The sequence below is a fragment of the Ornithorhynchus anatinus genome, chromosome 16 (genome assembly GCF_004115215.2).
Source record: "Ornithorhynchus anatinus isolate Pmale09 chromosome 16, mOrnAna1.pri.v4, whole genome shotgun sequence".
In the NCBI taxonomy this organism is placed as follows: Eukaryota; Metazoa; Chordata; class Mammalia; order Monotremata; family Ornithorhynchidae; genus Ornithorhynchus; species Ornithorhynchus anatinus.
In genome coordinates this window covers 20,462,213-20,488,762 of record NC_041743.1, presented here as the reverse complement: position 1 = coordinate 20,488,762, position 26,550 = coordinate 20,462,213, and the positions used below count along the sequence as shown (strand labels likewise).

The 26,550-nt window shown below is 45.4% G+C and overlaps 1 protein-coding gene across 1 annotated transcript in view; it reads left to right on the top strand.

The window, feature by feature from the left end:
- Positions 1-26,550, top strand: part of CPXM2 (carboxypeptidase X, M14 family member 2) — a 171,949-nt gene that overhangs the window by 13,154 nt on the left and 132,245 nt on the right. Inside the window, exon 2 of the mRNA XM_029080238.2 lies at positions 1,850-1,939. Coding sequence (XP_028936071.1) covers positions 1,915-1,939 — 25 coding nt within the window. The 5' untranslated portion in view covers positions 1,850-1,914. The remainder of the gene's footprint in view (positions 1-1,849; positions 1,940-26,550) is intronic.

Here is a 26,550-nt window from a genome sequence, read left to right as displayed (position 1 = left end):
CACTCCCCACCGCCAAAGCCCTACGAAAATCTCACATCCTCCAAGAGGCCTTCTTCCAGTAAGCTTTCAATTTCCTCTACTCCCTCTGTCTTCTACATCATCTCTGCACTTGGATCTGTACCCTTTAAGCACTTGACATTTACCTGCAGCCCTGCAGTGCTACATATCTGTAATTTTAATGTGTTTTAATTTCTGTCTCCCCCTCTTGATTGTGGGCAACTTTAGGGCAGGGAATGTGTTTACCAACTTGTATGTTCCCAAATGCTTAAAATGGTGCTCTGAGCACATTAAGTGCACAATAAATTCCACTAATTCATTGACTGAACCACATGACTCCACATTTCCCAATAGTCCATGTACAAGGGTCCCCAATTTTCCTTTCTAGACCTCTTTTTCCAAAAATCTTGTAAATTTTGTAATTCTCCCATCACATCTTTAAGGTTGGAGATGAAGATTCTTTGCCCAATGTGTTGATACTAATGTAATTCAATCAGTGGTATTCATTATTATTAATAATGAATAATTATTATGGTATTTGATAAGTGCTTACTATGTGCCAGGAACTGTACTAAGCGCTGGGGTGGATACAAGCAAATCAGGTTGGTCACAGTCCATGTCCCATATGGGGCTTAGAGTTTTAATCCCCATTTTTCAAATGAGGTAATTGAGTCACAGGGAAGAGAATTGTCTTGCCCAAGGTCACATAGCAGCCAAGTGGCGGAGCTGGGATTAGAACCCATGACCTGACTCCCAGGCCCATGCTCTATCCACTACACAATGCTGCACTTACTATGTACAGAACATGCTTGAGAGAGTGCAATACAGCAGATTTAGCAGATATGTTCCCCGCCCATGATGAATGTGCAGCTTTGTTGGGGAGGGAACTGTATGGGAGAGAAACTGCTAAGAGTGAAAGAAACTTGGACAATTGGGGTTTCCTCAGATTCCCCAGTCTGGGTGATGAGTTCCTGTTAGTAAGTATAGATATTTATTATAAAAATACTAGGATGACATTTTACCATGGTTATAGAAAAGTGTTTGTGCATCTGATTTTAGTAGTAGTTTATTGAAAGCCATTTTCCTATTCTTCACAGTAAAAGCAGAGCCTTTTATACTTCATATTTTCTAAAATTTTATGGTACTCAGGGATAGCCTGATCAGATATTATGTTGAGTGGTAAAATTAGGAATTTACGAAGCAGTCGAGAAAGTTTGGCTTAGTGGATAGAGCATGGGCCCAAGAGTCGGGAGGACCTGGGTTCTAATCCTCACTCTGCCACTTGTCTGCTGTGAGACCTTGGGCAAGTCACATCATTTCTCTGTGCTTCAGTTACCTCATCTGTAAAATGGGGATTAAAACTGTGAGCTCCAAATGGGACATGGGCTGTGTCCAACCTGATTAATTTGTATTTACTCCAGTGCATAGTTCAGTGCCTTGCACATAATTGGTGCTTAAATACCATTTAAAAAAATGATCACTCAAATTTTATCTCCCACATGTTAGCTCACGTACATTGCTACTGAAAGAAAAAGACTCTCCAGCAACACAAAGTTCCAGTGTCACTTTGTTTGGGTTGAAGGAAGGTAGGAGAAGGAAATGAGGAGTGGATAGCAGCTGGTTTGTTACCTGGTATGCCCAAATTTGTAGAATAAATAATATTCCTTTACAAAATTGGCTGTGACTAGCAAGCCTTTAGTTTACTGGCTGAAAACTGAAGAATCTCTGTTTTATTCCTGAACAGTTGCTTTATTTGGTTTACCACTTTTGAAAATATACATTTTTAACTCTGGTGCTTTACTTTCACAGAAGGAAGTAAATGTATTCTCAAGTGTATTCAATTTTTTTTCAGGTAAAAATAAGAAAAGGGAGAAAAAGAAAAGCCGTGAAAAGACTCTTAGTGACTATGAAACTCAGATGATCTATGAACATGTCAGAGAAAGTAAGTAAGCTGTTCTTTGAACAACTTCATTCTTTTGAATTGTAATATGATTATAATAATAATTGTGGTATCTGTTAAGGTCTTACTATGTTCCAAGCACTGTACTAAGCTCTGGGGTAGATAAAAAATAATAATAATTGTAGTATTTAAGGCACTGTACTAAACACTGGTGTGGATACAAGTAAATTAGGTTGGACTCAGTCTTCGTTCCCCATGGGACTCACAGTCTTAATCCCCATTTTACAGATGGGATAACTGAGGCACAGAGAAGGAAGTAACTTGCCCAAGGACACACAGAAGACAAGATAAAAGATAATCAGTTATCACTTGGGTCTCAGAATCTAATGGGGGGAGCGAGAATGGGTAGTGAATTCCCATTTTGCTCAAAAGAGAACTGAGGTCCAGAGAATGATAATTGTGGCATTTGTTAAGTACTTACTATGTGTCAAGTACTGTTCTGAATGCTGGGATAGATATAAGGTAATCATGTTGGACACAGTTTCTGCCCCAAATGGGGCTCAGAGTCTAAGGGGAAGAGAGAACAAGGATTGAATTCCCATTTTACAGATGAGGCAACTTAAGCACAAAGAAGTCAAGGTGACTTGCCCAAGGCCATGTAGCAGACAAGTGGCAGAGCTGAGATTAGACCTCAGATCCTTTGATTCCCAGGTCAGTACTCTTTCTGCTAGGCCACACTACTTCCATACTGCTTGTCTGAGATATTCCATTTTGAGTTACGATTTGAATGCTTGATAATAGTATTTTTATTTTAAGTGTTTTTGATAAAAGCTATGTTCTTCAAAGAGAATGTGTTTGATATATGTGCAATGAGTGCTTGTGACAGGTGCTGGCCTGAAAGGTTGAAAGTAGAACTTCTTTTCATTCATTCATCGTATCTATTGAGCGCTTACTCTGTGCAGAGCACTATACTAAGTGCTTGGAAAGTACAGTTCAGCAATAAAGAGAGACAATCCCTGCCCACAATGGGCTTAAAGTCTAGAAGGGGGAAAACAGACATCAAAACAAGTAAACAGGCTTCAATAGCATCAATATAAATAAATAGAATTAGATGTATAGGCATCCAAAAAAGTAAACAGGCATTCATATAAATGAATAGAATTATAGATATGTACATATATACACAAATGCTGTGGGGCAGGGGGGTAGAGCAAAAGGAGCAAGTCAGGGCAATGGGGAGGGGAGGGGGAACTGAGGAAAAGGGGAGCTTAGTCTGTGAAGGCCTTTTGGAGGAGGTGAGCTATAGTAGGGCTTTGAAGTGGGGGGAGTGTGATTGGTGGATTTGAGGAGGGAGGGTATTCCAGGTCAGGGGTCAGATGTGGGCCAGGGGTCGACAGCGGGACAGATAAAAATGAGGCACATTGAGAAGGTTAGCACCAGAGGAGTGGACTGTGCGGTCTGGGAGATAGAAGAAGAGAAGAGAGGTGAGGTAGGAGGGGGCAAGGTGATGGAGAGCTCTGAAGCAACTAGTGAGTTTTTGCTTGATAGACAACCACTGGAGATTTTGAGGATGGGGGGAGACATGTCCAGAACATTTCTGTAGAAAGATAATCTGGGCAGCAGAGTGAAGTACAGACTGAGGAGAGACAGGAGGATGGGAGATCAGAAAGAAGGCTGTTACAGTAGTCCAGTTGGAATAGTATGAGAGATTGTACCAGCAAGGTAGCAGTTTTGGGGGAGAGGAAGTGGCAAATCTTGGCGATGTTGTGCAGGTGAGACCGGAAGATTTTGGTGTTGGATTGGATGTGAGAAGCAGTGTCGCTCAATGGAAAGAGCACGGGCTTTGGAGTCAGAGGTCTTGGGTTTGAATCCCGGCTCTGCCACTTGTCAGCTGTGTGACTGTGGGCAAGTCACTTAACTTCTCTGTGCCTCAGTTCCCTCATCTGTAAAATGGGGATTAAGACTGTGAGCCTCACGTGGGACCACCTGATTACCCTGTATCTATTCCAGCGCTTAGAACAGTGCTCTGCACATAGTAAGAGCTTAACAAATACCAACATTATTATTATGTGTGGGGTGAAATGAGAGAGCAGAGTCAAGGATGACATCAAGGTTGCGGGCTTGTGACAGGGAAGTCACGGAGAGGACAGGGGTTTGGGAGGGAAGATAAGGAGCTCACTCTTGGACGTGTTGAGTTTTAGGTGGCGGGTGGACATCCAGGTGGAGATGTCCTGAAGGCACGAGGAGATTCGAGCCTGGAGGGAGGGGGAGAAAACGGGGAGGAGATGTAGATTTGTGTGTCATCTGCATAGAGATGATAGTTGAAGCCGTGGAAGCAAATGAGTTCACCAAGGGAGTGAGTGTAGATGGGGAACAGAAGAGGGCCAAGAACTGACCCTTGAGGAACCCCGACAGATAGGGGATGGGAGGGGGAGGAGGAGCCCACGAAAGAGACTGAGAATAAACGGCTAAAGAGATGATGAGAACAAGTTGAGGATGGAGTCAGTGAAGCAGTATATGCCAGTATTTTTTCATAGTATATCCTGAAAATGTACAGCTAACTTGTTAGATCAGTGGAAACCATGTACGGGCTGACTGTGTTCTAGTCTTGAGTGAACTTGGGCTTCCTGGCCTGGATTTATAATTGGAGAGGGAGACATATGTTCACCAGAGACCAGTCATTCCAACTGGGATAATAAGTGGAGGGTTAGAAAATCATCTAAGAAGTGAAGGGGCTTGGTCCTTGGAAATTAAATGATCGTTGATTTTTTTTTTTAATGGTATTTGTGAAACAGTTACTGTGTACCAGGTACTAAATCCTCGGGTAGATAAAATCTAATTAGGTTGGAAACAGTTCATGTTGCATATGAGGTTCACAGTCTTAATTTCCATTTTATAGTTGAAGTAAATGAGGCACAGAGAAGTGAGGTGACTTGCTCAAGGTTACAGAGCAGACAAGTAGTGGAGTTGGGATTAGAACCCAGGTTCTCCTGGCTCCCAGGCTGGTGCTCATGCTGCTTCTCATATAGATTATATGTGATTATAGAGCTTAGTAAATATTAAATATAAGTTCTATATAGTGCTGCCCTGCCATAAAGTGATAGTTATCTAGCACCCTCAGATTCCATATGAGGGCTCAAAAAACTACATATAATTGAAAATATCAAGGAAAGAAAATGTGATATTTGATGACCACATAATAATAATAATATTTGATAAATCCGTATTGTGTGCTAAGCCCTGGCTTAGAGTGAATAGTTAGACACAGAGACCCTGCCCCACATGGAGCTCACAATCTAAGGGAAAGAGAAAAGGCATTTAATCTTCATTTTTCAGTTGAGAAAACTGAAGCCTGGAGAAATTTAATGAGTTAACCAGGTTACACAATCCAGGTCTCCTGACTCCCAGTTTTAGGCTCTTTGCACTAGACCAAATGGCTTCCAAACTGGAAGGAAGGCACATTTGAAGTTTCTAAGAGTGAAATTCTTGCTTTCATCTACACATCGATATATCCTGAAGTTCTTGTTAGTAATTATAGCTATATCAGGTAGTTTTAATATCTCTGTTATAAATAAGCATGTTTGCAATCTGCTTATTTCGAGATAGAGAATATTTTAACTTTTACTGTCAGTGTTACTTTCTTATAATAAAATTGCCACCTGCAATGCCCTCTGAGAGTCTAAAACCTTTATCTTATATGGCTTAGTTGACAGATGTGAATGAGTGTTTCATGTATATCCATTTTGCATGGAGAATAGTCATTCTAGGAAAATGACATATTTCTTAGGAACTTGGGAAACTGGTCATTCAATGCAGCCTAAGACTTTGGGAACTTGGTAGGTTTTGGGTATGTATTTTTTTTCTTTTGCCGTCAAAGAGGGGAAAGAGAATTGAATTTGCAGTTGTGTACTTTTTTGAAAAACTGCCTACTATACTTGAAGCTTTAAGGATGATGGCTCTGTATTTGTGTTTTTAAGAAGAAATACACTTCAGAAGATTATAACCATAACTAAATATGTAAAATTAATTCCATAATGTTGAAAATGTAAATATTTCTTAAAAACAGTTTCAATTCATGTGTACATTGAAACCTTCACTTATTTTGCTCTTTCAATTATGACATTCAATTCTTATTAAGTTACTACAAGAGCCACAGGGTTCTTGCCTGGTACAAATTAAATTGCACTGGAAACTTCTGAATTTGCTAGTGAACAGTGTAGAGAGATGGGGCATGTCTTGGAACTACAACTCTTAAAACCCATCTATAATTAATTTCTCATGTTGAATGTCTTTAGGCTTGCCTATGTAGAAATGCTGCATTGAAAGCCATGATTTTTTATTCTTCAGCAAGCAAATTCTCTGAGACTGTTGTATCTGTGTAGTACCCTGTAAAAGAATAGTAAAAATGAATTATTTTATCTCATTTGCCACGAGTAATTAATCTCATTAACATTATCTATAGCACCTATGAAAGATTGATTCTGTGTTTTGGGTATGCCATTTATCCCCCTCCTGGTTTTTGCCTGCCAACCTGGTCTGTCTGTCTCTGTAGTGATCTCCCAATATTAAACTACTTTGTCACACTGTCAGAAAATGTGCTTTACCATGTTTTCATAATTATTTTTTTCTGCCCTCTGGGTTGGATGTGTGCTCCCTTCAGATTATTATGTTAGTTGTTCCTTTTTTTTTGGTAAAGTTTTTTTAAATGGTATTTGATAAGCACTTACTATTTGGCAGGCACTGTACTAAGAGTTAGGTAGATACAGGCTAATCAGGTAGGACACAGTCCATGTACCACTTGGGGTTCACAGTCTTAATCCCCATTTTACAAATGAGGCACAGAGAAGTGATGTGACTTGCCCAAGGTGACTTAGCAGACAGATGGCCAAGCCAGGTTTAGAATCAGGTCCTTCAGACTCCCAGACCCGTGTTTTGTCGAATAAGCTACACTGCTTCCCTACTTCCTACTGTCATATATTCTTAAATTTTGCCACCCTGTGGAACTGTGGAGCTTGGAGTGTTGCTTCAAAGCTGAGGAGCTGACTGCATTTTAGGACCTTGTTATTAGTAACCTTGTCCTGCCATTCGATGTCTAGTGCGGTGTGCAGATGACACAGAATGAAACTGTTACAGGAGTTGGTTATGTCTGCTCTACTTGGTCCAGGCCTCACAGCTGTGTAGAAGGTTGGATGTCACAACACACTAGGACCTTCAATTTGATATGGACCGTGATTATTTTTGCTGCTCTATTGTCTTACAGCCTTCCTAATGCCTTGCTGGTCTTTTGAATTCTGTTTTCCATCTTTTTTTGTGTGTATGCACCATCCTCAATAGCAGAATTTGAGGATGAGGTCCATCCTCAATAGCAGAATTTGGTGAAAACTTTAAATTTTGTGTTGCTGATTAAAATCATTCATTATTTATAGGCTTTGACTTCTGGTTTCTTGAAAGTTACTATCAGACCATAGCACTATGTTGCATCTGCAGAGCAATTCATAATAATATAGATGCCTTCTTGTTTAGAATGCATCTGGAGTACTGTCATCTGAATAGAGCAGTTTCTGAACCACCATTCAAAAGCTGTATATTGTGCTTATAATCTTTTGAGCTAGAACACTGTCATAGTGAATTTGATGCAGAGTCAATCAGTTGTATTTATCAAGAGATTACCATGTGCTGAGTGCTGTACTATGTGCTTGGTAGAGTACAGCTCAACAATAGAACAGACACATTCCCTGCCTACAATGAGTTTACAGTCTAGAGAGGGAAACAGACATTAATATAAATAAATAATTTATGGATATATACATAAATACTATGGGACTGGGGGAGGTGAATAAAGGGAGTAAATCAGGGCAACACACAAAGGAGTGAGAGAAAAGGAAATGAGGGCTTAGTCAGGGAAAGCCTTTTGGAGGAGACATGCCTTCAGTAAGGCTTTGAAGGCAGGGAGAGTTACTGTCTGTCAGATATGAAGAGAGGGAGTTCCAGGCCAGAGGCAGGATGTGGGGTAGATAAGATTGAGTTACAGTGAGTAGGATGGCATTAGAGGAGTGAAGTGTGTGAGCTGGCTTATAAGAGGAAAGGTGTGAGGTGAGGAAGGACTGGGCGAGATGATGCAGTGCTTTAAAACCTATGGTAAGGAGTGTCTGTTTGATTTACAGGTGGATGGGCATCCATTGGCGGTTCCTGAGGAATGGGGAGATATGGACTGAATGTTTTTTGTATAAAAATGATCCAGACAGCAGAGTGAAGTGTAGACTGGAGGGGGGAGAGACAGAAGGCAGGGAGGTCAGCAGAGAGACTGATAAGGTAACCAAAACAGAATAATGTAAATCCTTGAATGACCATGGTAGCAGTTAGTGATGTTGTGAAGGTTCATTCATTCATTATATTTATTGAGCGCTTACTGTGTGCAGAGCACTGTACTAAGTAAAATATAACAATAAATAGACACATTCTTTGCTCACGATGAGCATAGAGTCTAGAGGAGGAAACAGATATTAATATAAATCAATAAATTACAGTTGTATACATAAGTGCTGTGAGGCTGGGAAATGGGATAAATAAAAGGAGCAAGTCAGAGTGATACAGAAGGGAGTGGGAGAGGAGGAAAGGAGGGCTTAGTCAGGGAAGGCCTCTTGGAGGAGGTGTGCCTTCAATAAGACTTTGAATTGGAGGAAAGTAATCCATCAGATATAAGGAGGATACCAGAGGTAGGACATGGGCCAGAAGTCATTGACGAGATAGACAAAATTGAGGTACAGTGATGAGGGTAGTATTAGAGGAGTGACGTATACAGACTGGATTGTATTAAAAGAGTAGTGAGGTGAGGGAGGGAGTGAGGTGAGTTGAGTGCTTTAAAAGCCAGTGGTGAGGAGTTTCTCTTTGATGCAGAGCTGGGTGGGTAACCACTGGGGGGTTTTTGAGGACTGATAAACATGGTTTGAACGTTTTTTCAGGGAAATTATCTGGGCAGCAGTGTGAAATATGGACTACAGTGGGCAGAGACAGAAGGCAGGGAGGCCAGATAGGCTGATACAGTATTCATAGAGGGATAGTATAGATGCTTGGGTTAACGTGGTAGCAGTTTGGATAGAGAGGAAAGCGTGGATTTTAGTGATTCTGTGAAGGTGGAATTGACTGGATTTAGTGAGGGATTGAATATGAAGGTTGAGTGAGAAAGGTGAGTTGAGGATGCCACCAATGTTACTGGCTTGTGAGACAGAAGGGATGGTGGTGGTACCATCTACAGTGATGGGAAAGTCAGTAGGAGGACAGGGTTTGGGTGGGAAGATAAGGAATTTTGTTTTAGACATATTAAGTTTGAGGTGATGGGAGGACATTGAAGTAGAGATGTCTTGAAAGCAGGAGGAAAGCAGGAGGCTGCAGAGAGGGAGAGAGTTCAGGGCTGGAGAGGTAGATCTGGCTATCATCTGTATAAAGGTAGTAGTTGAAGTAATGTGAGTGAATGAGTTCTCCGGGGAGTGGCTGTAGTTAGAAAGTAGAAAAGGGCTCAATAAGGGGGTGGGAGGCAGAGGAGAAGCCAGTGAAAGAGATTGAGAATGAGTGGTTAGAGAGATAGGAGGAGAACTAGGAGAGGACAGTATCAGTGAAGCTGAGGTTGAATAATGTTTCCAGGAAAAAGGGGTGGTCTCCAGTGTTGAAGGCAGCTGAGAGGTCGAGAAGGATTAGGATGGAGTAGAGGCTATTGGATTTCGCAAGAAGGAGATCACTGGTGACCTTCAAGAGGGCTGTTTCTGTAGAGTGAAGGGGACAGAGTTAGATCGGAGGGGATTAGAGGAGAGAAACATGAGACAGTGGGTGTAGGCAACTCTCTCCAGGAGTTTTGAGAGGAATGGTAGGAGGGAGTTGGGGTGATAACTGGAGAGCACCGTGGGGTCAAGGGAGGGTTTTTTAGCATAGGGGGGATATGGGCATGTTTGAAAGCAGTGGGGAAGAAGCCATGGGAGAATAATCAGTTGAAGATGACAGGGAGGAAAGAAAGGAAGGGGCAAGTATTTTGATAATATGTGAAGGAATGGGGTCAGATGTGCAGGTGGATGGGGGTTGGTTTGGAGAAAAGGCAGGAGATTTTTAGCTATACTGCTGGGAAAAAGGGATAACTGAAGAAGAGGCTGGAACAGGGAAGGACTGGGGAGCGGCAGGGGAGATTTTAGGGAGAACATGCCTGTTAATGTCATTTATCTTAATAAAGTAGATGGCCAGGTCACTGGGGGCAAGCCATGGGGGAGGTGGGGATCAGATGGTTTGAGGTGGGAATTAAATGTCTGGAACTGGCAAGGGCGATGGGCATGGGTGCAATTTTGCTGGGCAGAGTTAATGCACTCAAGGATAAGCTTTAAGTGGATGAAGTGGGCCTGATATCTAGATTAATGCTACCAAGGCTCTTTGGCTCATGCATAAGAGCTAAGGAGGCTGACTGTGGAGGTAAGCCAGGGCTGTGGGTTAGCAGTACAAGATCGTTGAAGGGGTAAGAGAGTAAATTAGTTGTGTTTAGGAGAGAGGGTGGTATTAAGAATGTCAGTTTGGTCATTAAGGGAAGGTAGTTTGGTTATGGAGACTAAATGGTGTGTGATGAGTTGAGAAAATTGAATGGCGTCAAAAGATTGGAGGTCTCTGGGGGAAGAGTATAGATTTACTTGTAGGAGTTGTATGGGAGAGAAGACAGGTGAGGAAGTTGTGGTCAGATAGAGGGATTTCAGAGTCAGTGATTGTAGTAATAATAAGCCGCTGGCCGCTTGACTTTGACCCCACTTCCCCCTCCAGTTATCGTCCTATCTCCCTACTACCCTTCCTTTCCAAAATCTTAGAACGAGTCGTCTACAATCGATGCCTAGAATTCCTTAACTCCCATTCTCTCCTAGACCCCCTCCAATCTGGCTTCCGTCCCCTCCACTCTACCGAGACTGCTCTCTCTAAGGTCACCCATGACCTCCTTCTTGCCAAATCCAATGGCTCCTACTCCATTCTGATCCTCCTTGACCTCTCTGCTGCCTTTGACACTGTCGACCATCCCCTCCTCCTCCATACCTTATCTCACCTTGGCTTCACGGACTCTGTCCTCTCCTGGTTCTCCTCTTACCTCTCTGGCCGATCATTCTCGGTCTCCTACGCTGGAGCCTCCTCCCCCTCCCATCCTTTAACTGTTGGAGTTCCTCAAGGGTCAGTTCTTGGCCCTCTTCTGTTCTCCATTTACACTCACTCCCTCGGTGAACTCATCCGCTCTCACGGCTTTGACTACCATCTCTACGCAGATGACCCGCAGATCTACATCTCCGCCCCAGTCCTCTCCCCCTCCCTTCAGGCTCGCATCTCCTCCTGCCTCCGGGACGTCTCCACCTGGATGTCGGCCCGCCACCTAAAACTCAACATGAGCAAGACTGAGCTCCTCATCTTCCCTCCCAAGCCCGGTCCTCTCCCAGACTTCTCCGTCACCGTGGATGGCACAACCATCCTTCCCGTCCCGCAGGCCCGCAATCTCGGTGTCATCCTTGACTCGTCCCTCTCGTTCACCCCACACATCCTATCCGTTACCAAGACCTGCCGGTTTCACCTCTACAATATCGCCAAGATCCGCCCTTTCCTCTCCACCCAAACGGCTACCTTACTATTACGGGCTCTCGTTATATCCCGGCTAGACTACTGTGTCAGCCTTCCCTCTGACCTCCCTTCCTCCTCTCTCGCCCCGCTCCGGTCTATTCTTCACTCCGCTGCCCGGCTCATCTTCCTGCAGAAACGATCTGGGCATGTCACTCCCCTTCTTAAACAACTCCAGTGGTTGCCTATCGACCTCCGCTCCAAACAAAAACTCCTCACTCTAGGCTTCAAGGCTCTCCATCACCTTGCCCCTTCCTACCTCTCCTCCCTTCTCTCTTTCTACCGCCCACCCCGCACGCTCCGCTCCTCTGCCGCCCACCTCCTCGCCGTCCCTCGGTCTCGCCTATCCCGCCGTCGACCCCTGGGTCACGTCCTCCCGCGGTCCTGGAACGCCCTCCCTCCTCACCTCCGCCAAACTGATTCTCTTTCCCTCTTCAAAACCTTACTTAAAAATCACCTCCTCCAAGAGGCGTTCCCAGACTGAGCTCCTCTTCCCCCTCTACTCCCTCTGCCATCCCCCCTTTACGTCTCCGCAGCTAAAGCCTCATTTTCCCCTTTTCCTTCTGCTCCTCCACCTCTCCCTTCCCATCCCCACAGCACTGTACTCGTCCGCTCAACTGTATATATTTTCGTTACCCTATTTATTTTGTTAATGAATTGTACATCGCCTTGATTCTATTTAGTTGCCATTGTTTTTATGAGATGTTCTTCCCCTTGACGCTGTTTAGTGCCATTGTTCTTGTCTGTCCGTCTCCCCCGATTAGACTGTAAGCCCGTCAAACGGCAGGGACTGTCTCTATCTGTTGCCGACTTGTTCATCCCAAGCGCTTAGTACAGTGCTCTGCACATAGTAAGCGCTCAATAAATACTATTGAATGAATGAATGAATGAATGAGTCTGATCGGGTAGGGTCGGCTCGTCCCCCGACCCTGGTCATCGCCTGCTTATTAACACTATTGTATTGTGCCTTACTGTAGCATGTTGCTATATTAGCGATCTCGCTTCTTATTGTTTATTGTCGTCAGACTTTGAATTTGATCAGGTCGCCCCTTAATCGAGTCTACCCCCGACCCTGATCATCACCCCTTTTATTAACACGACTATATTGTATCATACTGTATCATGTTGCTATATTAGCACTACTGTATTGTATCATACTGTATCATGTTGCTATATTACCGATTTCGTTTATTACTGTTTATTGTTGTCAGTGCTGCCACCCACCTCTCTGGCCTCGCCATGTCCCTCCTCCCCCCCCCCGCCCCTTCCTATCCTCCCCTTCCCCTTCCCCTCTCTCGCTCAGCTATTTCCCGCTCTCTCCTCTGTCTCCTCCCCCCATCCCCTCTCCCGCCCTAGAACCCCACTTTACCAGCGCTACCCCTCTTCCCCCTCCCCCTACTCTTCCCCCCACCAAACCCCCTCTTCACCCCCTCCCCCCTTCTCTCTTCCCCACCCATGCCCCATCCCAGTCCTCTTGTCCCACCGCTACCCCTCATCCCCCTCTCCCCGTCCAGGGCCCTGCCACCTCCTTCCCATCCAAACCCTCCCCTCCCCCCGCCTTTCCCCCCCTCCCCCCCTTGCACCCACAGCTACTTTCAAGTGTGGCCTCTGGAACCCCCGCTCTATTACAGGCAAGCTACCTTTCATCCATGACCTTTTCCTCTCCCGCTCTCTCCTCCTCCTCGCCCTTTCGGAAACGTGGCTCTCTCCCGAAGACACGGTCTCCGCCGCTGCTCTCTCCAGCAGAGGCCTCTCCTTCTCCCACTCCCCCAGACTCACCGGTAAGGGAGGAGGCGTCGGCTTCCTCCTCTCGCCCCGTTGCCGCTTCCGCACTATCCCTCCTCCCCCCTCCCTCTCCTTCCCCTCCTTCGAAGCCCATATCATTCACCTCTACCACCCACTCCAGTTACTTGTCACCGTCATCTACCGCCCTCCCGGTCCCACCTCCGACTTCTTCAACCACCTTGACCCCTTTCTCACCTTCCTTCTCTCCTTCTCTCTGCCCACTCTGATCCTTGGAGATTTCAACATCCATATGGATGTACCCGACGACTCCTCTGCCACCCGCCTGCTATCCCTCCTCGACTCTACCGACCTCCTCCTCCAGCATACCGCGCCCACTCACCGACTCGGTCACACCCTCGATCTCGTCATCTCCTACCGCTGCACTATCTCCTCCCTCACCAACTCTGAAATCCCTCTCTCTGACCATAACCTTCTCACCTGCCTCATCTCTCACACTCCCTCCCCCTGCAGATCTTCGCTACTGCCCCACAGAGACCTCCGCTCTCTCGATCCCATCCGTCTTTCCAATAGCATCTCTCCTCACCTTGCCGCCCTGTCCTCTCTTCCCACTCTCGACGATCAGGTCTCCGCTCTCAACTCCACCCTCTCTACTCATCTCGACTCTCTCGCCCCCCTTTCCCTCCGCCGCTCTCGCTCCACTAACCGACAGCCCTGGATCACCTCCTCCGTCCGCCTCCTACGCTCCTATGCTCGAGCTGCTGAGCGCTGCTGGCGAAAGTCCAAGCACCAAGCCGACCTCACACAATTCAAATATATCCTTTCCTGCCTTAACTCTGCCCTCTCCTCCGCCAGGCAAAGCTTCTTCTCCTCCCTCATCGACACCCATGCCCGTCACCCCCGCCGATTGTTCCGCACCTTTAACTCTCTCCTTAGGCCCCCTGTTCCTCCCCCTTCCCCATCTCTCACCCCCAATGATCTGGCCACCTCTTTCCTCACGAAAATCAACACGATCAGGTCTGAGCTCCCCAAAGTCACCCCTCCGCCTCTCCCCTCCCCCCCACCAACCCCCTCCCCTACTTTCCCATCCTTCCCTGCAGTATCCTCAGAGGAGATCTCCTCCCTCCTCGCAAGTGTCACCCCCTCCACCTGCGCCTCGGACCCCATTCCATTAGAGAAGCAGCATGGCTCAGTGGAAAGAGCACGGGCTTTGGAGTCAGAGGTCATGGGTTTGAATCCCGGCTCGGTCACTTGTCAGCTGTGTGACTTTGGGCAAGTCACTTAACTTCTCGGTGCCTCAGTTACCTCATCTGTAAAATGGGGATGCAGACTGTGAGCCCCACGTGGGACACCCTGATTCCCCTGGTTCTACCCCAGCGCTTAGAACAGTGCTCGGCACATAGTAAGTGCTTAACAAATACCAACATCATCATCATCATTCCCTCTCACCTTCTTAAAACCATCGCCCCTGCCCTCCTACCTTCCTTAACTTCTATTTTTAACCACTCAATCTCCAAGGGCTCCTTCCCCTCTGCCTTCAAACATGCCCATGTCTCCCCCATCCTAAAAAAACCCGCTCTTGACCCCACTTCCCCCTCCAGTTATCGCCCTATCTCCCTACTACCCTTCCTTTCCAAAATCCTAGAACGAGTCGTCTACAGTCGATGCTTAGAATTCCTTAACTCCCATTCTCTCCTAGACCCCCTCCAATCTGGCTTCCGTCCCCTCCACTCTACCGAGACTGCTCTCTCTAAGATCACCCGTGACCTCCTTCTTGCCAAATCCAATGGCTCCTACTCCATTCTGATCCTCCTTGACCTCTCTGCTGCCTTTGACACTGTCGACCATCCCCTCCTCCTCCATACCTTATCTCACCTTGGCTTCACAGACTCTGTCCTCTCCTGGTTCTCCTCTTACCTCTCTGGCCGGTCATTCTCGTCTTCTTCGCTGGAGCCTCCTCCCCCTCCCATCCTTTAACTGTTGGAGTTCCTCAAGGGTCAGTTCTTGGCCCTCTTCTGTTCTCCATTTACACTCACTCCCTCGGTGAACTCATTCGCTCTCACGGCTTTGACTACCATCTCTACGCAGATGACCCGCAGATCTACATCTCCGCCCCTGTCCTCTCCCCCTCCCTTCAGGCTCGCATCTCCTCCTGCCTCCAGGACGTCTCCACCTGGACGTCGGCCCGCCACCTAAAACTCAACATGAGCAAGACTGAGCTCCTCATCTTCCCTCCCAAACCCGGTCCTCTCCCAGACTTCTCTATCACCGTGGATGGCACGACCATCCTTCCCATCTTTCAGGCCTGCAATCTCGGTGTCATCCTTGACTCGTCCCTCTCGTTCACCCCACACATCCTATCCGTTACCAAGACCTGCCGGTTTCACCTCTACAATATCGCCAAGATCCGCCCTTTCCTCTCCACCCAAACGGCTACCTTACTGTTACGGGCTCTCGTTATATCCCGGCTAGACTACTGTGTCAGCCTTCTCTCTGACCTCCCTTCCTCCTCTCTCGCCCCGCTCCGGTCTATTCTTCACTCCACTGCCCGGCTCATCTTCCTGCAGAAACGATCTGGGCATGTCACTCCCCTTCTTAAACAACTCCAGTGGTTGCCTATCAACCTCCGCTCCAAACAAAAACTCCTCACTCTAGGCTTCAAGGCTCTCCATCACCTTGCCCCTTCCTACCTCTCCTCCCTTCTCTCTTTCTACCACCCACCCCGCACGCTCCACTCCTCTGCCGCCCACCTCCTCACTGTCCCTCGGTCTCGCCTATCCCGCCGTCGACCCCTGGGTCACGTCCTCCCACGGTCCTGGAACGCCCTCCCTCCTCACCTCCGCCAAACTGATTCTCTTTCCCTCTTCAAAACCCTACTTAAAACTCACCTCCTCCAAGAGGCGTTCCCAGACTGAGCTCCTCTTCTCCCTCTACTCCCTCTGCCATCCCTCCTTTACCTCTCTGCAGCTAAACCCTCTTTTTCCCCTTTTCCCTCTGCTCCTCCACCTCTCCCTTCCCATCCCCACAGCACTGTACTCGTCCGCTCAACTGTATAAATTTTCGTTACCCTATTTATTTTGTTAATGAATTGTACATCGCCTTGATTCTATTTAGTTGCCATTGTTTTTACGAGATGTTCTTCCCCTTGACTCTATTTATTGCCATTGTTCTTGTCTGTCCGTCTCCCCCGATTAGACTGTAAGCCCGTCAAACGGCAGGGACCGTCTCTATCTGTTGCTGACTTGTTCATCCCAAGCGCTTAGTACAGTGCTCTGCACATAGTAAGTGCTCAATAAATACTATTGAATCAATGAATGAATAATCATGGTGTTTCTTAAGCACTTACTGTGTGCCAGGCACTGTTCTAAGCACTGTGGTGGATACAAGCAATTCAGGTTGGACAAAGTTCCTGACCCACATGGGGCTCTTAGTCTCAATCCTCATTTTACATATGAGGTAATGAGGGACAGAGAAGTGAAGTGACTTGCACAGTCACACAGCAGATAAGTGGCAGAGCCAGGATTAAAACCCATGACCTTCTGGCTCCCAGGCCCGTGCGCTATCCACCATGCCATGCTTCCTCTCTAATAATTATGGCATTTGTTAATCATCTGCTATGTGTCAGAGAGAGTTCTTATTTTGGACATGTTAAGTTTAAAATGATGGTGGGACATCCAAGTAGAGATAGATGTCTTGAAGGTAAGAAGAAATATGAGACTTGTCAATATCTCACTGCATCTGTGAGCATGGCAGCGTAGAATTAGTTGAACAGAAGAGAATAGTGATGGGGAAAGGGTTGGACAGGGTTCCTTCCACTCCCTTTCCACCAAACACCCTAACATGGAGTAGCCCAAAGACTTTAATGTGTTTTCTAGGACAGCTGAATTTGTTAAGCAACCTTCAGAGCCAGATCTGTTGTTGTGTCAAATGCTTTGGTAAGATTAGCAGGCATGGTATAAATTATTAGAAGTTGTTGTCTGCAGATTGCTTGTATTCATTGTGCTGCAAACATATCAGTGCTGTGATTTGTTCTGAAGCCTCTTTTGATTGAAGTAGTGTCCATTTGACTCTGTTCTTCAGTAGACTGTTCAGAAGAACTCTGGCTAGAGTCTTAACAGCCGTGGAAAGTAGAGTCCCTTGTAGTTTTCACAGTCAGTTTTCTCTGCTTTCTTCGTGGTGTTTATTGAGGCATTTTTGAAATCTTGTGGCCGGTCTTCAGGAATATGTTTTTGAGGAAAAGCTCATGTATGTTTGGCTATGTGGTGGTGGTATGTTTGGGGCCTGAGACTACAGAGCTTCTTCATTGCTGAATGGAAGTCCTAATTGTGGTGATGGTTATGGTTCTTGGATCTAGTAGTGGAGGTAGTAATATTTTTTAAGTGCATACTGTGTGCTGAGTGCTTATTAGCATTGGGGAAATAAACATGGGTGAGACACAGTCCCTAGTCCTCCATGGGCTCACATTCTAAGAATAAAGTAGAAAAGCATTTGGAACAGATGGAAGGTGAAACAGTATAAATGAAGAAAGATGAAATAATATGAATACACCTCAAACTTATCATGTACCAAACAGAACTCCTCATCTTCTCACCCAAACCTTGTCCTCCTCTTGACTTCCCATCGCCATAGACAACATCACCATCCTCCTAGTTTCACAAGCCTGTAATTTTTGCATTATCCTCTATTCTTGTCTCTCATGCTACCCACTTATGCAAACTGTGACCCAAATTCTGTCAGTTCAACCTTCACAACATCAGTAAAATCTATGCTTTCCTCTCCATCCCAATTGCTACTACACTGATCCTTTCCTGCCCTTACTACTATATTAGCCTCTTAAAAACTCCTAGCCATTGATTTTAAAGAACACAATTGTCTTGCCTCCTCATATCTTACCTCACTTATTTCCTAGTACATCCAAGCACGCTCATTTTGTTGCTATAATCCCGCCAACTCACTGTACCTCAGTCTCTTCTGTCTTGTTGCTGTCCCCTGGCCCACATCCTGGCTCTGGCCTGGAACTCTTTCCCCCTTTGTAACAAACAGTTTACCACTCTTCTCACCTTCAAACCCTTATTAAAATCACTTCTCTCTAAGAGGCATTCCCTAAGCCCCCGTTTCCTTTACTCCTTCTCCCTTCTGTGTCACCCTTGTACCTGGATTCTCCCAACCTTCTGCCCCGTGGCACTTACATATGCGTAATTAACTTTAATATCTGTCTCCCCCTCTAAGCTGTAAACTCCTTATGGACAGGGAACAGGTCTAGTAACTCTATTATTATTGTACTTTCCCAAGTGCTTAGTACAGTGCTTTACATGTTGTAAGTGCTCAGTAAATACTATTGAATAAAATGCAAAGCATGAGGTAAATCAATCGTATTTATTGAGCACTTACTGTTTGCAAAGTAGTGTACTAAGCATTTGGGAGCATACAATATGACAGAATTGGTAGACATGTCCTCTACCCACAGTGAGCCTACCGTGTAAGGTGGGAGACAGATATTAATATAAATAAATTACAATTATGTACATAAGTGCTATGGAGATGAGAGAGGGGGAATAAAGAGTACAAATCCAAGTGCAAGGGCAGCGTAGATGGAAGTGGGAGAAGAGGAAATGAGGGATTATTTGGGGAGGGTCTCTTGTAGGATATGTGCTTTTAGTAAGGCTTTGAAAGTGGGGAGAGTGATTATCGGATATGAAGAGGGAAGACGTTCCAGGCCAGAGGCAGGACGTGGATGAGAGGTTGGTGGTGAGATAGATGAGATCGAGGTACAGGGAGTAGCTTGGTATTTGAGGAGCAAAGTGTGCAGGCTGGGCATGTAATAGGAAATCATGGAGATAAGGTAGGAGGGGGCAAGGTGATTGAGTACTTTATGCCTATAATACGGAGTTTCTGTTTGTTTTGTAGGTGGTTGGGCAACACTGGAAGTTCTTGAGAAGTGGGGAAACGTGGACTAAATGTTTTTGTAGAAAAATGACCCAGGTAGCAGAGTGAAGTATGGATTCATGTCGGAAGAGACAGGAGGCAGGGAGGTGAGCAAGGAGGCTAATGCAATAATCAAGGAGGGATAGGATAAGTGCTTGGATCCCTCTAGACTGCGAGCTCACTGTGGGCAGGGTATATGTCTGTTGTATAGTACTCTCCCAACTGCTTAGTATGGTGCTTTGCACACAGTAAGAGCTCAGAAAATACTATTGAATGAGTGAATTAACATGGTAGCAGTTTGTATCTTGAAGAAAGGGTGGATTTTAGAAATATTATGAAGGTTGAACTGATAGGATTTTATGACAGATTGATTATGTGGATTGAATGAGAGAGATGAGTTGAGGATAAGACAGAAGGATACGGGTTTGTGAGACAGCGAGGATGCTGGTGTTGTCTACGAGACTGCAGAGGAAAGAAAGAGATCAGGGCTGGAGGTGTAGATTTAAGAAATATCCACATAGAGATGGTAGTGCGAGCAATGGGAGCAGTTTCATTCTCTAAGGGAGTGGGTATAGGATGGAGAATAGGAGGAGACCCAAAACTAAGCCTTTAGGGACTTAAATCAATTCAGTCAATCATATTTATTGAGTGCTTACTGTGTGCCGAGCAGTGCAGGCTCCTACAGTTAGGGATGGAAGGCCAAGGAGGAGCCCAATGGTTTTCAGAACCCAACATTTCTGGTGTTAAGGAAGCAGGAGGGGCTTCAGGGTGCTGCCACCCAACAGATGCAGTTACAGCTAAAGCTTCCCAAAGTTCTAAACTTTGTAGAGCCTGTGTGCTGCTGCTACTTAAGTCTCTGCAGCCTCGGGTTTACCAGGCAAGTCTGGCATCAGGACCCTAGGTGTCATGATGGGAAGGTAGCAGGGATTAGTGATGGTGTCATTCAGCAAACCGGTGGAAAGAGAGGCCAGGTTTAAATCCCCAGATGCCCCATCTGCCTGCCATCCCAACACCAAATTGCCCCTGACCCGTATCCCCTGTGCAGTTGGGGCCTTGGGTGTCAGGATGTCAAGGCAGCAGGGATTTTTGGCAGTTTAGCTCAGCTGTCCTGTTGGGCAGAAACTCTGGTATCCCACCACTGTTTGACATGCTATGAAGCCTGATCTGTGTGTCCTGTTGCAAGTTTTGATTTTATTAATGCGTGCTGTTGAGTCACTTCCGATTCACAGCTCTTTAATGGATATATTTTCTCCAGAATATCCTGTATTCTGCCATAATCTGTAACCTTTCTAGCAGTTCTTCCATTATTGTTATGCTGTTGGTCTGCCTCTTCCATGTTTTCCCTGGACTATTTCTAGCATTTTCTTCAGAGAAGTAGTCCTTTTGATTATGTGTCAAAAATATGCTAATCTAAGTCAAATCACTTGGCCTTCCAAAAACCACTTTGACTTAATTTTCTCCAAAATCCATTTTGTTTGTTTTTCAGGCAGTTCATGAAATTCACTAAAGCCTTCTCCAACACCACATTTCAAAAGGATCAATGTTCTTTCAATCCTGTTTTTTCACTGTCCAGCTTTCTGATCCATGAACTGTCACTGGAAACACCATAGAATTGACAATATGTATTTTTGTGATAATTGTTACATCAGCAAGTTTCCTGATTTTTCCCAGGCTCTTCATAGCAAGTCTTCCTAACATTAATCTTCGGCATATTTCTTGACTACTAGTTCCTTTATTTTTGATTATTGATCCCAGGAGAGGAATTGTCAACTATTTCAGTCTTCTCTCCATTCACTACAAAAGTGTTAAAACTTCCAGTTATCATGAATATTGTTTTCTTGACATTCAAATGTAGGCCTATCTTTTTGGTAGGCCTCTCTTTTATTGTGATAGTGCAAGATGCTGTTGAAGCAACTCTTTCACATCCAACAGTTTTGTTGCAAGTAGATATTAAATCTCAGAGCTATTTTCATTAAACCAGTCTTGATGTCACTTGGCAACCCTTCTGAATTATAAAAATTCTTGCCTCCTCGAAGTAAATCAATCAGTGGTATTTATTGAGCACTTACTAAGTATTGAAACACTTGGGAGAAATTGGGAGATAAAAATACACTGGAGCTGTTAGACACATTTCACTCAATCGGTGATATTCATTGAGTGATGACTATGTACAGAGCACTGTATTAAGTGCTTGGGAGAGTACAGTGCAGGTTTTGTGCCCACAGGTTCTCAGTCTAGAAGGGGAGACAGACATTAAAATGAATTACTAATGGTATAATGGTAGAGTAAAGAGATATGCATTTTAGTGTTGTAGGGCTGGAATTGGGGTGAATAGCATGTTCTAAGGGAAACAGATCCAGGAACAGAAACAAAGTAGAAGGTATGGCAAGTGGAAGAAGTGCGACTTTTTTTTTTTAGGCCTTGGAAGGTGGGGAGAGAGGTTGTCTGTCAGATATGAGGATAGAGGGAGATACAGGCCAGAGGGAGGACATGGACAAGGGATAGGCAGTAAGACAGGTGAGATCAAGGTTCAGCGAGTAGGTGTGTGAGTTGGGTTGAAGTGGGAGATCAGTGAGGTAATGTATGAGGGGGTTAGCTGATTAACCCTTAAAGTTTAAACCCTTAAACTTAAACCCTTTAAAGCTTAAAGCAAGCCTTAAAGCTTGTGGTGGTCTATTTTCAGCCACTGGAAGTTTTTGAGGAATAGGGAGAAGTAGACTGAGAGTTTGTTAGAAAAATGATCCAGGCAGCAAAATGTAGTAAGGACTAGAGAAGGGAGAGACAGGAAGCAGGTAGGTCAGCAAAGAGGCTGATGCAGATGGAACATAATTATTTAATCATTATGCGTTACAAATGACGAAGCACCTAGCCCCTGCCCACGAATGCTTCTCACTTAGAAGGAGATCACTTATTTACGGGCTTTGAGCACTCCAAGCAGGGATGACATATGGGCAGCTGCTGTAAGTCCTGATCCACTGCCCAGAATGTTGGAGCTGGCAGGTATTTATTACTTGTCCTCCCGGGCCATTCCGGCTTCCAGCTTCCCACTCCCGCTTGCCCATTCTCCTTTCCTCCTCTCCTTCTGAATACCTTATTTGATCGGCATGGGGTTGAGGGACACCTACTTCTGGCTTTCTGGCCTGGAAAGTCTAGCAGTTTTGGTTGCGGGGTGGTGCTGAGAGGTGTCTAATGGTTTCAGCTTTGGCACTTCACCCATACTTCCACATCCCACCTTGCTAGCTCAGGAAGTCACAGACAGCATTTTGCCCTTGAGATGGTGGGTGCCCAAGTTCACCTCAGCACTGTATGTAGAGGCCAAATTGAATATGATGACTTTAGAGAATTGGAAGGGGTTGAGAGATTGGAGGTCTCTGTGGAGGAACAGGATGGTTTTACAGTGGGGGAAGGCAAAAAGAGAAGGCTGGTGAGGAAGTTGTGTTTGGAGAGTGAAATTTTAGTTGGCGAGGTAAGAGATTGTAAAATGACTAGAGATGAGATTGTGTGTCCAAGTTGATGAGTTGTACAAGTCATATATAACCAATATATTGCTGTAAATATATATTATATAGACAAATACATAATCATTATAGAAATACAAATAGCAATATAGAAATACAGATATATATATCTATATATCTTAACTGCTTAGTATGTGCCAGGCACCCTACTGGGGTATATATAAGCTAATCAGGTTGGACATAGTCCATGTCCCACATGGGGCTCACAATCTTATTCCCCATTTGACAGATGAGGTAACTGAGTGATGGAGAAGTGAAGTGACTTGCCCAAGGTCACTCAGCAGACAAGTGGCAGAACTGAGATTAGAATCCAGCTCTCTCCATTAGGCCATACTGTTTCTATGTTGCCTAGTATGTTAGTTTGAGAAGGTGTTCATTGTGCCAGTGGAAAAATTCCCTTGAAGCAGGGTCACTGGATGCATGCATTAGGGCTAGGGGAATCATAAATTTCCCCCTCCCCACAAGCGTCCAGGCAAACTTTCCTCCAGCCACTCAATCATTTGATCAGTATTATGTTTTGACCACTTGGTATAAAACACAGATAGCCTCCTGTCCCTCTACCATCTCTTTCCCTTAATGACCTGTCCACAGCCCTCGTGGCTCAGTGGAAAGAGCATGGGCTGGGGAGTCAGAGATCATGGGTTCAAATCCTGGCTCTCCTGCTTGTCAGCTGAGTGACTTTGGGCAAGTCACTTAACTTCTCAGTTACCTCATCTGTAAAATAGGCATTAAGACTGTGAGCCCCATGTGGAACAAACTGATCACCTTGTATCCTCCCCAGCATTTAGAACAGTGCTTTGCACATAGTAAACACTTAACAAATGCCATTATCATTATTATTATTATACTTTATTAACAAAATTGAAGTTATCAGACGTGATCTCCCTAAAATCTCCCCTGCTCCTCACCAGTTCCTCTGTCCTCTTCTGCTGTCTCTGAGTCACACAGTATCTCAAGGAGAGGTCCTTTATCTCCTCTCAAGATCTAGTCCCTCCAACTGCACTTTTGACCCCATCCCTTCATGCCTCATTAAAACACTTGTCCCCCTCCCTTCTTTCCTTGATTGTCATCTTCAACAGTTCACTTTTCAATTACTTCTTCCCCATTGCTTTCAAACATGCTTATATATCCCCTATCCTAAAAAAAATCCCTCCCTTGACTCCATGGCCCGTTGGAGTTATTACCCCATCTTCCTCTTACCATTTCTCTTCAGACGTCTTGAGAAAGTTGTCTACAATTGCTGTATTCTCTTCCTCACAAATTCTCTCTTTGATCTGTGTGATTTTGGGCAAGTCACTTCACTGCTCTGTGCCTCAGTTACCTCATCAGTAAAATGGTAATTAAGACTGTGAGCCTCACTTGGGACAACCTGATTACCTTGCATCTACCCCAGCATTTACAACAGTGCTTGGCACATAGTAAGCATTTGACAAATACCATAATTATTGTTGTTAATAATATCCAGCCTGATTTCTGCCCCCTTCACTCCACAGAAACAATACTCTCTAAGGTAACCACTGACCTTCTTCTTGCCAAATCCAATTGCCTCATTCTATCTTATTCCTCCTCGACTGCTCGGCAGCTTTCGACACTGGGCCATCCCTTTCTCCTTGAAACTTTATGCAACCTTGGCTTCACTGACACTGCCCAAAATTGGTTCTCCTCCTGTGTCTCTGGCGGCTCCTTCTCAGTCTCTTCTGCAGGTTCCTCTGCCTCCCACCGTCTAATGGTAGGGATCCCACAGGGCTCAGTTCTGGTCCCCTTCTATACTCCATCTAAACCTATTCCCTTGGAAAACTAATTCTTTTCCATGGCCTCACGTATCCTGTCTATATGGATGATTCCCAAATCTACATCTCCAGCCCTGATCTCTCTCCTTCTCTGCCTCAGGACCTCTCCACCTGGTTGCCAAAACCTGAAACTGAACATGTCTAAAACAGAACTCCTTATCTTCCTACCCAACAGACATCCCCCTGTGTTTTTCATTACTGTAGACAATACCACTGTCTTCCCTACCTTCAAGCCTGTGACTTTGGCATTGTCCTCGACTCATATCACTCATACAATCCACGTGTTCATTTCATCACTGTCATGAACCTGTCTCTGGGGATTCCCTTCCCCCTGTGTCAGGCACTCAGGTTATGAGCCCATGTCGGGGGATATGTCTCCCCCTACTATCAAGCACCCACCTTTTTGAGTCTGTCTCTGAGGAATACCCTCCCACATTGGCCTCTACCATTGAGCCTTGCCAGGTGTTCATTGAAAAGTTTAAAATGAAACCAAACCACCACTGTAAATAGCGGAAAGCTTTATTCTGTGCTTAGTCTAATTAAGAGGGGTAAATGCCTACACACACACACACACACACACGCACACACACACACACCTACCTGTCCAACTGTTTTCCCCAAGTTTGTGCAGACAGTCCCACATTGGAGGAGTTAGAGGAGTCTGGTTTCCCACATCACATCGACCTGCTTCAACTATTAAGTGATTTCTGGTGGCTGGGGTAGGCATCTCAGTGCACTGCTTAATCGGTTTTGCTGTCCCCCTCAGTGGCTGGCTCACTACCCCTTTTATCCACTCATGGCAGTTGTTTTTTGGGGGTGGTCACAGCGGGGTCCTGATTCGCTTCTTAGATTGCCTGCTGTCTCAAGCCCATTCCCAGGTGAAGCGAGGGAGGACAGTTATTCCTCTCCATGAGCTCACTCTTCGGGCTGTCTTTGCAAGAAGCATCCGGCAGTTTTTCTCCTGCTTGACAGCAAAGCAATTCAGCTCCTCCTCAAACTCCTCTGCAAGACAGTTCCATTTCTCCTCAAATTCCAGCGACTCAGCTCCTCCTCAAGCTCCTCAGCATTTCAATTCCTCCTCAAGTTCTTCTTTTGATATTGTTGTTCACGAGGTCCAAGAATAGTCTCTTATGTTGTGGCTTTTGCATTACATGATGGATTCACTCTTGTTCACCACAGTCACAGCTCCTGATGATCGTACCTTAACAACATCGCCTGAATCCACCCTTTCCTCTCCATCCTAAGTGCTATTTTGCTGATCCAAGCACTTACCCTATCCCTTCTTGACTATTGCACCTGCTACTTGAGGCCTCCCTGCCTTCTGTCTCTCCCCACTCCAGCCCAAACTTAACTCTGCTGTCCAAATCATTTTTCTAAAAAAAATAAGTCTCTATCTCCCCCTTCCTTAAGATCCTGCAGTTGTTTCCCATTCACCTTTGCTTCAAACTCTTTATCATTATTTGTTAAAGCACTTAATCAGCTTGCCCCTCCTACCATAGTTCACCAATCTTCTAGCCTGCACACTTTGCTCCTCTAGTACTAGCTTGCTCACTGTGCTTCGGTTTCATCTTTCTCACTTGCCTCCCTTTAACACATCCTCCTTCTGGCCTGGAACTCCTTTATCAGCATCACTGGTATTTTTTGAGTACTTACAGTGTGCAGAGTACTATACTAAGCTCTTGACTTGTCTTATGCTGTCGAGTTACCCCCAGCCTATAGCGACGCCATCAACACAACTCTCCCAGAACACCCCTCCTCCATCAGCAGTCATTCTGGTATCCATAGAGTTTTCTTGGTAAAAATACATAAGTGGTTTATCATTGCCTCCTTCCATGCAGTAAACTTGAGTGTCCACCCTTGACTCTCTCCCATGCTACTGCTGCCCAGCACAGGTGAGGTTTGACTTGTAGCAGATTGCCTTCCAGTTGCTAAGGCCAAGGTAGGAATGGAATAGAATGGACAGGCCTCTGCTTGACTGTCCCTCCTGTAGTCAAGACTGGTAGAGTACTGGAAACTCTCCAGGTGCGACCCTGAGAGGGGACTAAGCTCTTGGGAG